Genomic DNA, 12,820 nt, shown 5'->3' on the forward strand with positions numbered 1-12,820 from the left:
TTGATCATGCATGCAAGGTGATCAGAAATTGGTTTTACCAAAGGAAGAGCCATGGAGTCAGGGTAACTAGTCATCCAAGCTGCATAAGTAAAAAACCAGTCTAACTTCTCAAGGAGTTGGTTTTCCTGCATGTTGCTCCAACTGTATTGTCTACCTTTCAAAGGAAATTCAATCAGCGCCAAATTACTTATAGCCTCATTAAATAAAACCATCTCATTGACATCTCCTCCAGGTCTATTCATGTCCTCAGGTGATCTGATGAAGTTGAAATCTCCCATGATTATCCAGTCCACCTCATTTGGCATTTGGATATTGCTAAACCAATCAATAAATTCAAGCTTTTCCTCATGTCTGCATGGCCCATATATGTTTGAGAGAATCCACTTGTTTGAAGAAGTGTTCCAGGTGAATTGTATGGAAAGTGAAAATTTGTTCTGAAAAAGCAATTCTCCTGTGAACATAGATCCATTCCAAGCAGTCAAGATACCACCAGAAGCCCCAATTGAAGGCAGAAATTCAAACTTGTTAAATCTTTGAGGACAAAAGTTTTGAATGCAAGCTAGGTCAAAATTCTCTCTCTTAGTTTCTTGAATGCACACAACTCGAGTAGCACTTTCCTCCACTTTTTTCCTAATAACCAGCCACTTATCTTGAGCATTAATACCTTTGATATTCCAATTTAGTATGTTCCAAGATCTGTTACTATTCAATGTTAAACTTTGGGGGTCTTAATGTGATGTACCAAGGTCCATCCCTTGGTAAGAGCCTGTAGATGTGTGATATGAGGATATAAAAAATCTACAATTCTCCTGTGTTCTTGAATATGTAACAACCAATAGTTTAGCATCATATCTAACCAGCTCAACAATATCAAAGATGAAGACAGAGAAACATTCACAATTAAGTAAGTCCCATCAGCATTACTGGAGTACCATGTCTCAGTACAAAGCGAAGAGAGCAGAGTAACAGCAAACAAAAGGTGCCTCTCAGTTTCAACCAGAGGCTCTTTTTCACTTATTTTCTTGGATGTAGCTTCTCCAAGAGGCAGCAAGATAACTTTGTTGGGGGACACCTGCTGCAGAGGACTACCAACTCCACTTGAAGAGTGAGCAGCTGGGCTTATCCCTTCATTTTCTTTGCCAATACCTTGCAAGATCTCCTTACAAGTGGGAGCCTGTGAAGTGATGCATCCATCAGGTATATGAAAGAAGGATAGTTTCTTAATTGTGACAGTTGACAATAAGCAGTTTCCATAGATTAGATTTGAGCAAATGCATTGTCCAACCAAATTTATCAGGTGTCAACAGCAAATGTATTATGAAGTTGAACCAACTTACTGGAATTTCAATTTTAAAAGTGTTTCTTTCTCCTTGAGTGGCTGGGGCAAAGTGTTGTATCCAGAGATCTAGACCTTCTTCAGAAATTAAATGAGAGCCATCAATTATGTCCATAGCATGTTTCTCAGCAATGGTGTGAATATCAAACATATGAGGAGAAGCTGAGGGTAAATTAAGCCCATCATTACCTTTCTTGCTGAAGTTTGAGGATGTTCCTACCTGAGGGATTGGGACATCCTCTTTTCCTTTATCTGCTGTAGACAAGGCCTGTGGGAGTGAAGTCTGTGTGCCTTCAGTACTAGTCAAATTTGCAGGAAAAACATCTAGTCCAAGGGCCATGTGTTGTTTAGCAAAAGCAAAACCCTCATTTGTCCGTATCGGTTGCAAATGAATTTCATGATCCCCAACAGAAGTTCCTCCCCCTTCCTTGATAGTGGGATCCACCTCAAAAGCATGATGTACATGCTCTGAACCATCTTCTTGCCCTTCAGAAAGAGCCTGTTCAGCCTCATTCAGATGCAAGTGATTTTCCACATTGTTTTCAGCTAGCTGAAGATCTTCCTCCTCTTCATCTGCATGATAAGCCATAGCAATATTCAGTAACCCCATGCCCATAGGCTAAATTTGCATGCCTTGATTAACCTCTTCACTTGCTGAATGTGTAAGAGACAGAAGGCCATCTAACAGAGATACAATTGTTGTAATGCTGATGTTGGGATGTCCATCATCATGTTGCATTGGAATTTCAACTAGCTGTTGTTGAGGAGCCACAGGATTGGGTTGGGGAAAAGCCTAGTGTTGATCTTGCTCTTTTTGTTCCTCCCAAGCATCCTAGCCCTCATTTTGAATATGAACATTGTGCACTAGGAGAGGCTGAAACCCTGGAAAATCATTTGCATGCCGAGGGAGGGGGTGTGGGTCCACACCATCAGGTGGAATAGGATCTTCATCAGCAGGCCCACCACCCAGCATCTCTTCTAATAGAACCTCAACCGAGTCGGTCCATGATTCCTCCTCAAATCTTTCCCCCTCTAACCACCTAATGCTCTTTGGGATGTCAATCAACTCTGTCACACGAGCTTTAACCAAAAAAATTTCCCTCAAAGCATCTTCTCTCTCCCAGCTGATAATTTTCCCCATTTGGAAATAGCCGCAGGAATGTCCTCGGTATTGCAGAAATCAAAAGGAACTCCAATGAACAGTAGCCAACAAGTCCTATTGAAATGAACCCTACGCCAGTTTCTGCCCTCATTGTGTTTAGAGAACGAAATAAACATGTCTCCAAAGGGGTGAGGGCTCTGCCTAATGAGCCTATTACAGTCTCTCACATGCATGAACTGGACGTAAGACTCTCCAAAAGGGCATGGCTGGATCTCTCTGAACCCAACTTGCTCAACTCCTTGGAAAAACTCCTCCAAAACCTCTCTGACGTTGGGAAAAAATACCTCATTAGGATGCGGGTGGATTGATGCAATCTCCCAATCTTCATGCCTTCTCGGGCGATGAGGCAGAATAGCTCTAGAAACCCTAGTTCTTCCCTCGATTTCCTGTATCTGGAATCCATTTGGCACAAAAGGAAGCGAGTCGATAGGGATGTTGCCCATCGGAGCGGCCACCGATGAAGCGGCGACCACTGCCCTCACCGGCAACGAGGATAGTGCATGCGAGCTTATCGAGGAAGGAGCAGAGGATGTTGTAGAGTTGGTAAGTGCAGTGGAATGCGAGGAGGCAAGCGATGGTCTCGGTTGGAAATGTGGGAATTGGTCCTTGACTAGATCCATAAATGATGAGACCTGCCTAATCTATGGTGTCGGCCCAAGGCATTGGAACTAGGCCGCAACAGCTCCACGGCCCACGCCTCCTAAGGTGGGCTAGAAAAAGAGTCAAATTTAATAAACGGCCAGAGCCCAGGAAGATTTGGATTTGGGCATTTGCGGGCAAAATGACCCATGGCCCCACATGCATGGCAAACTACGTGCGTTGCTCCATGCAAATGTGTTGAGACTTGAGGCTCAATTTGTGGCCGATCGGTATCGTAATTAGGCTACGATGAATTGGAAATAATGGCTTGATTATTGCCGTCATGAATAGGCCCCCATAACCGCTCAAAGACTGATCGGCCCTCCTGAACCACCGAGCTGTAACTCCGGCGATCACCGGAGTGAGGAACCACAGCTCGGCCATTCCTACCCACACGCTCAGCATAGTAAGCAACTTCTTCTCTACACCAATTAGGGCCACTGAAATTCCAAAGGCTAAAAACCATCTCAAACTCCTTTTCAACAATTCTACCCACATTATATATCTCAAAATCAACCAACTTGGAGGCAACATAAAACTTGTACAATCTATCCCTCAAGAGACGAACTCGAAAACCTTGGGCATAACCCCTAAACATAGCAAGTAGTGAGACACTAACCATGTGGGCATCAAGTTTGAAGGATGCCCTAGAGAATGAAACCACCATGGTGAATTCATTTTGACGAAAGCCCGGGGGAAAAACCACCGGGTGACCAAACTTGGATCTCATATCTGCTTGAAACTTCTTGCCACGATCAAAGTTGAGAGCATATGGCGCCATCGTAGAGAGGGCTTGGGTGGCTACCGGGGCCGGAGTGGCCACCGGTAGGGAGAGAAAGGTGGCCACCGGGGCCGGTGTGGCCACCAGCGCAAGGGGGTGGAGAGGCTAGGTGGAGAGGCTCAACTAGTCTTAGGAACAACAGTAATATTCGGCCCCCCTTACCAGGTTTTTCGGAGGGAGAAGGAAGGAGGAGGGGGACAGAAGGAAGGGGGAGGCCGAATCCCTCCACTTCCTTTCTCTCTTCCCCCTTTTCCTTCCCCTTCCTATTCGGCCTACATGAGAGGCGCAACAGCCCATGCTGGCTGCTGTGTTTCCCCTCTTGGCCCAATAGGCCCATATCTTTGCCCGGGGGTGCCCGGGACCCCTTCCGGTGACCCGATATGTACCCGGTACCCCCAGAACACTTCCGGTGTCCGAATATCATTGTCCTATATATGAATCTTTACCTCTCAACCATTTCGAGACTCTTTGCCATATCCATGGATCTCATCCGGGGCTTCTAACAACATTAGGTCACCAAATCACATAACTCATATAATACAAATCGTCATCGAACGTTAAGCGTGCAGACCCTACGGGTTTAAGAACTATGTAGACATGACCGAGACTCCTCTCCCGTCAATAACCAATAGCAGAACCTGGATGCTCATATTGGCTCCCACATATTCTACGAAGTTCTTTATCGGTCGTATCGCAATGACAACATACGTAATTCCCTTCGTCATTAGTATGTTACTTGCTCGAGATTCGACCATCGGTATCTTCATACCTAGTTCAATCTGGTTACCAGCAAATCACTTTACTCATTCTGTAATATATCAACCCGCAACTAACTCATTAGTCACATTGCTTGCAAGGCTTATTATGATGTGCATTACTGAGAGGGCCCAGAGATACCTCTCCAATACTCGGAGTGACAAATCCTAATCTCGATCTATGCCAACCCAACAAACACCTTCGGCGATACCTATAGAGCATCTTTATAATCACCCAGTTACGTTGTGACGTTTAAAAGAACACAAGGTATTCCTCTGGTATCCGGGAGTTGCATAATCTCATAGTCAAAGGATAGAAAAAGCATAAAGTTATGACGATCTCTAAGGCAATGATCATGAATATAGGCATCACGTCCGTGTCAAGTAGACCGAAACGATTCTGCATCTACTACTATTACTCCACACATTGACCGACTCCTGCATGCATCTAGAGTAATAAGTTCATGATGAACAGAGTAATGCATTAAGTAAGATGACATGATGTAGAGGAATTAACTCAAACAATATGATGAAAACCCCATCTTTTTATCCTCGATGGCAACAATACAATACATGCCTTGCTGCCCCTACTGTTAGTGGGAAAGGACGACTCAAGATTGAACCCAAAGCTAAGCACTTCTCCCATTGCAAGAAAAATCGGTCTAGTTGGCCAAACCAAACCGATAGTTTGAAGATAATTACAAAGATATCAAATCATGCATAAAAGAATTCAGAGGAGATTCAAATAATATTCATAGATAAGCTGATCATAAATCCACAATTCACCGGATCTCGACAAACGCACCGCAAAAGAATATTACATCGGATAGATCTCCAAGAACATCGAGGAGAACATGATATTGAGAATCAAAGAGAGAGAAGAAGTCATCTAGCTACTAGCTATGGACCCGTAGGTCTGTGTTAAACTACTCACGCTTCATTGAAAGGGCAATGGTGTTGATGTAGAAGCCCTTCATGATCGAATCCCCTCCGATAGGGTGCCGGAAAAGGTCTCTAGATGGGATCTCACGGGTACGGAAGGTTGTGACAGTGGAAAAGTGTTTTCGTGGGCTCCTCTGGTGTTTCTGAAATATTTGAGAATATATAGGCCTCAGAATTAGGTCAGGGGAGCTGCGAGGGGCCCACAAGGGTGGGTAGGGCGCGCCCTCCTCCTTGTGGCCACCTCGTGGTTCTTCCGACTTGATCTTCAAGTCTCTGGGGTGTCTTCTGGTCCAAGAAAAATCATCGCGAATGTTTCATTCCGTTTGGACTCTGTTTGGTATTCCTTTTTTGCGAAACTCAAAAACAAGGAAAAAACAGAAACTGGCACTGGGCCCTAGGTTAATAGGTTAGTCCCCAAAAAATATAAAACAACATATTAATGCATATAAAACATCCAAAACAGATAATATAATAGCATGGAACAATCAAAAAATTATACATATGTTGAAGACGTATCAGACGCGAGCTAACGAATGAGAAGACAAAGACTGGCCAGTGAAGATGTAGAACAATGAACAATTCGCCACCACCATCTGCTTTCCACAAATCGCCACCTCGGACGACACTTCCATAAAGGGGAGCGACGCCAACAGGCCGCCGACATCCACAAGGGGAGCCAGGACTTTCACCTAAAGCGAGAGGTGAGGATGAGGAACGTGGGAGGGGACCTTGACAAGACCTTTGAGAAGGGGACCGGCGCCGACATCGTCGTGCCCTCTACCTAAGGCCAAGGGTTTCAACCGGTCTCACTCCCACACCCATCCACCCGGACCCGAGAGCATGAGCTATCTAGGTGAAGACGCCACAGTCGAATCGGACCAGGGGGTGCAACCACAAGGTGTCGGGGCGCCACTAATAGTATGATACTAGATCTATAAAATAATAAAATATTTAATTCAATAGGTTGCTCTTCAATTCACGTTTTATATATGACACAACTTGTACTTACACAAGCAAAGCAAGCAAGACAAGTGCCACCAGGCCACCACAGTCAACCGTGACACTGACGCCCGGCCCCACTGCCAGCCGAAGCCCATCCGCTCGGAAGACCCAACCACCCTCATCCGGTCGGCGTCACGACTCACGCCGGCCTCCGCGCTACACTACACCGTCCCCGTCTCCCCGATGAGAGCCGCAGCCACATCCACAGCCTTCTCCCTCCTCTCGCCCTCCCGCCTCCGGACCACCGCTCCCACCACCACCAGCCTCCCCTACCGCCGTCGCCCCCGCATCGCCGCGATGGCCACCGCCGCCTCCTCCTTCCGCCCGGAGGCCGCACGCTCGCCCCCCGCCGTCGAGCCCCCGGCCCCGCCACTCTCCAAGGTCACCCTCCCTCCCCGGTTCCAGCTGATTGCTGTGGTTTTGTTTCGGGTCGGGGTTTGATCTGAAGAGGGTTTGGGTTCTGTGGGCGCAGTTCAAGGTGGCGCTGTGCCAGCTCTCTGTGACGGCGGACAAGGCTCGCAACATCGCGCGCGCCCGCGCCGCCATCGAGTCCGCCGCGGCCGACGGCGCCAAGCTCGTGCTCCTCCCGGTGAGTGCCTACGAACGAAGCCCTGTTATTGCCAGCTCTGTCAGTACCAGTTTCCTCTCGGATGACAGTGACCAGCTCTGTCAGTACCAATTTCCTCTCGGGTGACAGGGCCGTTGAGGATTGACTGCTGAGTGATCGCGTCGTGATTCCGCGGGAATTTATGGGTAGAAGCATACTACTGTAGCATCATTGCCTTGACTGACTGGTGATTGTATAAGATTCAAGCGTGAGTATATGCACCGAGGGGGGGGAGGATCATATCACTGAATCATATCATGTGCATGTTTACTTCTGATATGTCAATAAAAGCAGTGAAAACTGTTCCCCTTCTTAACGCAATGAAAGGAGTGAAAACTGTATCTCGTAAAAAAATCAGCTGTGATATTGAGATGTGCTCTCAAAGTTAGACTGTACTAGAATACAGGCCCACTATGCCACGTGTTACAGTGTTTGTAGTCCGACAGTTCTTGAGTTACTAAGCACCAACATTGTGGTATTGACTATTGAGGCCCGGGCACTTAGCATCCGTTTGGCCATGAGCCAAATTGTAAATTTGTGGTATAATGCCGTTATTTTCTTTTTCCAATTGTCAGAAGATAATACAACATTATAATAGGTTTTGGCACCACTCACTTCTGTGTAGCTTGCCCAATACTTACCTTCTTTCTCAGCCTATTATAGTTAATTAGGACAAGTTTCACTAACTTTGTAAATATAGTTCGGTACTTCAGTTTCTCATTTTTCTTCTCGAACAGGCTTTGACTTTTGAACCATGATATCATTTCCACATCTTGTGCTTCATGATTTAACATGCATTCACTAGGCTGCATCTGATTTTGATTGATAATTTAGTCCGCTTTCTCTTATCAGATCATTTGGTAAGAAATTCACTTTTGCTTTTTTATTACCTTTCACCTGTTGCATTTTCGTGTTTTTATGTGTATAGGAGATATGGAATGGTCCATATTCAAATGACAGCTTTCCGGAGTATGCTGAGGACATTGAGGCTGGTGGCGATGCAGCTCCTTCATTTTCAATGATGTCTGATGTTGCTCGCAGCTTGCAAATTACTCTTGTTGGTGGATCCATATCAGAACGTTCTGGTAACAGCTTGTACAATACATGCTGCGTCTTTGGTTCAGATGGCAAGCTTAAGGGTAAACATAGAAAGGTATGTATGGAAACTTATTTCCGTTAAGTAGTTTGTTTATATAATAACTGAAGAGTGAAGACACAGAAATTGAGTATGTCATAGTGACACACGACAACGCCAACCGGATGGACTATGTTTGAAAAACCACAGTTTTTGAATACTATTACTGACATGCTCAGAACGTCTAGTACATCAATCATGACGTTTCCATGTAGTACTGTGATTCTCTTCTGACGAATGTGAAACATAATGTTCTTGCAAAGTCACAAGAGAAGCACATATTTTATAAATTTACTGATTTACGCAAGATAATTAGTGAACTTCCCTTATCTACAACATTTGATTAGTTAATTTACACCTCGTGGCATTTTGCTTCTTCCACGCTAAACAATATTATTCCTAAGGTGGTTCCTTCTTGTTTTTTATGTCACAGCAATGGAACTTTTCATGAATGCAGGTCCATCTCTTTGACATTGATATTCCAGGAAAGATTACATTCCAGGAATCAAAAACCCTTACTGCTGGGCAGGATCTTACTGTTGTTGACACAGGTTTGTCTTATTACTCTGCTGTAATAAACCACACTAGGATTAGGTAGCTCTCAAACCACAAGATCTTCGACGTATCCGTAACTTTTTGTCTGGGTCTTATGAATTAAGTTTTACAAACAGAACATGTTTATGATTGATGTTGATATTTTTAAAGCCATACCTTTCCATATGGACTTCCCATGTTTCTTGGCTCTAAGAATCTCCTTCGGATATGTTATTTAAGCTTTCAGTAATCATTGTTCGTTCAGTTCTGCTTCCTAGATTTCTTCTCTAATTTGTTGTAGCTAGTTGAATTCGGTCATCTTTGTTCTGCTTTAGTTTCTTGATACAGCACAACTAATTTATTTTGTTGCATACAAAATCTAATATAGTGTCAATTATTTTCAGATGTAGGCCGAATTGGTATAGGCATTTGCTATGACATTCGTTTCCAGGAATTGGCAATGCTGTATGCTGCAAGAGGTCTAAATTTCTCACATCCTATTTTTACAGTACACATGATTTATCTGTTTGTAATTTTTTGGTGTTATAATCACAAAATACATCTAGGATTGCTTTAATGCACACTTCATTTGATTTGTAGCAGCTGCTAACTTACTGTGTATGTGCATAATGGATCACATTATTTGCTCTCAGAAACTCATAGCAAAATATAATTTGATTTCCGATATTTACTTGTACTATGGGCCTGGTTGGTTAAGGGTCTGCTGGTAGGAGGATCTTTCTCCATTCTGTTTGCCTGGTGAAAAGGGAGGTAGACTAGATAATTTGTTTATTTTTTCTTTCTTAATCAATAATAGATACAATCCCTGAATCCTGTGCTTATATAGATGAATGTTTTGACAGCGAAGAACCTGTCTAAAAAGGGAATCTTAAAACTATGCAGCTAGCATGATTGACTCAAGTTTTATGAGATATACGTGCTTTGTTTGCCTTTCTAGTTAAAGTCTGGTGGAAATATCTTTGGTCCAAAAGTTATGAGTTTATGTCATGGATGCAGCTCAATAGATAACCTTTCGACTAAAATGAGTTGAGAGTTGCTGCTATTAACTGTATGTACTTTTCACATGCTGCAGTACTCGTGTTGCTTGACACTGGGACCGAGCCCAGAATAGCTTGCAACCTCTAGATTTTTAGTTGCTAATAACATAATACGTGCAACTTCACTCTTGATCATACAAAATATAATAATGCTCTCTCGTTGACTGCAGGTGCTCATTTGCTATGCTATCCTGGTGCTTTCAACATGACTACTGGGCCATTGCACTGGGAGTTGCTTCAACGGGCAAGGTATGTATCTTCTGAATTTTGAACCTAGAGATGAAATGCAGCAGATACATAATGAGGTTGAATATGTTGTACTTCTATCGATGATAAGATACTTCTAAATTAAGCTTAGATGTAGTCAAAAGATTAACGCTTCTATCAAAATTTCTCTAGGAGTACTATCTGAAGCATCTTTCCTATTTATTTTTCATTACATCTTCTCTGCTTCTGTTCTGAATATATCTTTATGATGCCAGGGCTGCTGACAACCAGGTATGAGGAACACTGCTGTGCTGCCCTCCATTTTTCTGTACAGAAACTCATCATTCCGCTTCCAATTTTTCTCTTTCAAGTAGTAACAATCATTATTCTGTCAGCTTTTTGTGGCAACCTGTGCTCCAGCTCGAGATACTAGTTCAAGCTATGTTGCTTGGGGACATTCCACTCTTGTTGGACCGGTGAGTTGATTACTGATTTTAAGATGCCAGTTCTTCGGTAGTTTGCCAGGAGCCTCCTGATCTTTTGTGCTCCGGAGTCCAGACCTGGAAGTTAAACTCAGCACTAATGCAAGGAATACTATGTTATTGCTGTAGAGACTTGGCCTTGAGTCATGCCATTTCATATGCTCAGCACTCTGAAAACTCTATTTCAGTGATGGTATGCGGTGCGCTTAACTGTTGGCATTTTATTTTCCAGTTTGGTGAGGTGATCGACACAACTGAGCATGACGAAGCAACTATAATAGCTGAGATTGATTATTCATTGATTGAGCAGAGGAGGTAAGCAGAATGATTGAATCTTAAGCTTTTTCATGGTGTTTATTCTCAGCCTGATCTAATCGCCTGGCCAACATCTTTTTGTTCAGGCAATTTCTTCCTCTGCGACATCAACGACGTGGAGATCTTTATCAGCTGGTAGATGTCCAGGGGTCGGGTTCCAAGTAGACTGCCTGAATTGCTCGGGTAGGCATGATCCATGAAGCAAGAATCGCTGATTGAGAAGGCAGGCTCATATGCTTTGATTCGTGAGATGTATGTGCCACATCTTCATCTGTAATTTGCACTCCTGGCACATGATGTGTGAAAAGGGGACAAAACCAATAAGAGACATGTAACATGTACAATTGCCTGAGTTGCGAAATAATCAAACCCCTTGGCGGGAACAAAAATCGAAAACTGGGTTACTTCTCTTTTTAGCCTTATATAATAATGCAGGGTTACATTACATGAGTGGGGTGAGTTGAAGAACATGGGAGGCACGGAAGATGTACCCCATGTTTTCGGCTTGCTTTGGGCCTTACGTCCGTGGCTGCTATAAATGAGTAATGTGGCAGGCCAGCCTGTGGGCACTGTGGTAAGCATAAATGATCAAGCAGGGAGGAGGTGCCCCCTGTTTCCTGGCCACGCTGCAGCCTGCTCGAACAGGAACATGGCTTCTGAAGACGGTACCGCTGCCGGTGCAGGCGCCAGGCGGGCAGGCCGTGAAACACTGAGACAGCAGAGGAGGCATGGCGAGCCGAAGAAGGCCGGCCAGCATTTCGTGTCCGGAGATGTGAGCCCATTTATGCGCCCATCACGCCTTCCATTAATTAGAAAATGCGAGTTCGCGGGGTTTCAACTTTCAAATCCACTTCTCCAATGCCATCGCTACTGCTCCTGCTGCCACAGCGCGTCGATCGAAGAAAAAGTGTGGCCAGCCGGAAGATGAGATCGATGCATGGCGCGGCGTGGACCCAAGGAGACGATCGAGCTCCCCGGATGCATCAGTGGTTCGTCACCACACCACCACTGGTCCTGCTTCGTGCTTGCGGGTGTTAATCGTGTCGTAGAACCAGTTAGTACTGAATTTTGGTGGTTTCAGCTGTGATTCTCGTTTGAGCCACGGCAATGCAAGCCCAGCCGTAATAACGCCCAAAACTATCACCATCGCACAGCTCGGTCGACCCACCACCACCATTGCCTGAATGGCTGCCCCGTGTTCACTGCGGCATCTTCGTCGGTCGCGTGGGAGGCTGCGCCGCCTGCTTCTTTTACTGCTCCATGGCTGGCCTGGCCGGCCCCTACCACCGCTGTCTCGCTCCGTGCGATCGGCCTCCTGCTGCAGGTAGCGGCAGGCCGGCCGCGATGGTGTAGCATGATGTGATGCACCTTCAGTTCCCCATCAATGCATCACAAGGATCGTACGTACGTACGTGCGCCAAAAACAGTCAGTCCCCCCTTTGTTAGTGCTAGGCGCCCGTCGACAGCCTCCAGCCCCCGATCGATCGCACCCGCAGTGTTAGCGCACGATCTCTGAGACGGCACCCCCTGCACGATTTGACATTTTTTTCCGGGTAGAAAACTTGTATTACTCATGGCCCATCATACAGTTCCCCTTACAAAGATTAACGATGTATGGGGGGCCTGAACCCAACCAGACCACAGTTCTATGTTCAGTTCTAGCAAATTTTGCTAAAAAATAACTGGCCACATTCTGACTAGGACCAATATGAGTAACACAAGTCAAATGTTTGATCTGCAACCAACGAAGCATAAACAGACCTATCATCTTCCAACATATGATAGATGGCGGGACAAAGCTCCCCCATATTGGTCCCCCGCCTAGCGTCTCCCCCGCCTAGGCCACCGTCGTCGGCCACTCCGGC

General features: G+C 45.1%; 1 protein-coding gene across 1 annotated transcript; it reads left to right on the top strand.

The window, feature by feature from the left end:
* Positions 1–6,745: 6,745 nt before the first annotated feature.
* On the top strand, positions 6,746–11,367 carry LOC119291616 (omega-amidase, chloroplastic-like). The gene is made up of 10 exons (XM_037570405.1): positions 6,746–6,998; positions 7,090–7,206; positions 8,153–8,377; positions 8,817–8,910; positions 9,298–9,372; positions 10,122–10,200; positions 10,434–10,449; positions 10,554–10,634; positions 10,873–10,955; positions 11,042–11,367. The coding sequence occupies exons 1-10, from the start codon at positions 6,801–6,803 to the stop codon at positions 11,118–11,120; spliced, it is 1,047 nt and encodes a 348-aa protein (XP_037426302.1). The 5' UTR covers positions 6,746–6,800; the 3' UTR covers positions 11,121–11,367.
* The last annotated feature ends 1,453 nt before the right edge of the window (positions 11,368–12,820 follow it).

Source organism: Triticum dicoccoides, chromosome 4B (genome assembly GCF_002162155.2).
Source record: "Triticum dicoccoides isolate Atlit2015 ecotype Zavitan chromosome 4B, WEW_v2.0, whole genome shotgun sequence".
Classification (NCBI taxonomy): Eukaryota; Viridiplantae; Streptophyta; class Magnoliopsida; order Poales; family Poaceae; genus Triticum; species Triticum dicoccoides.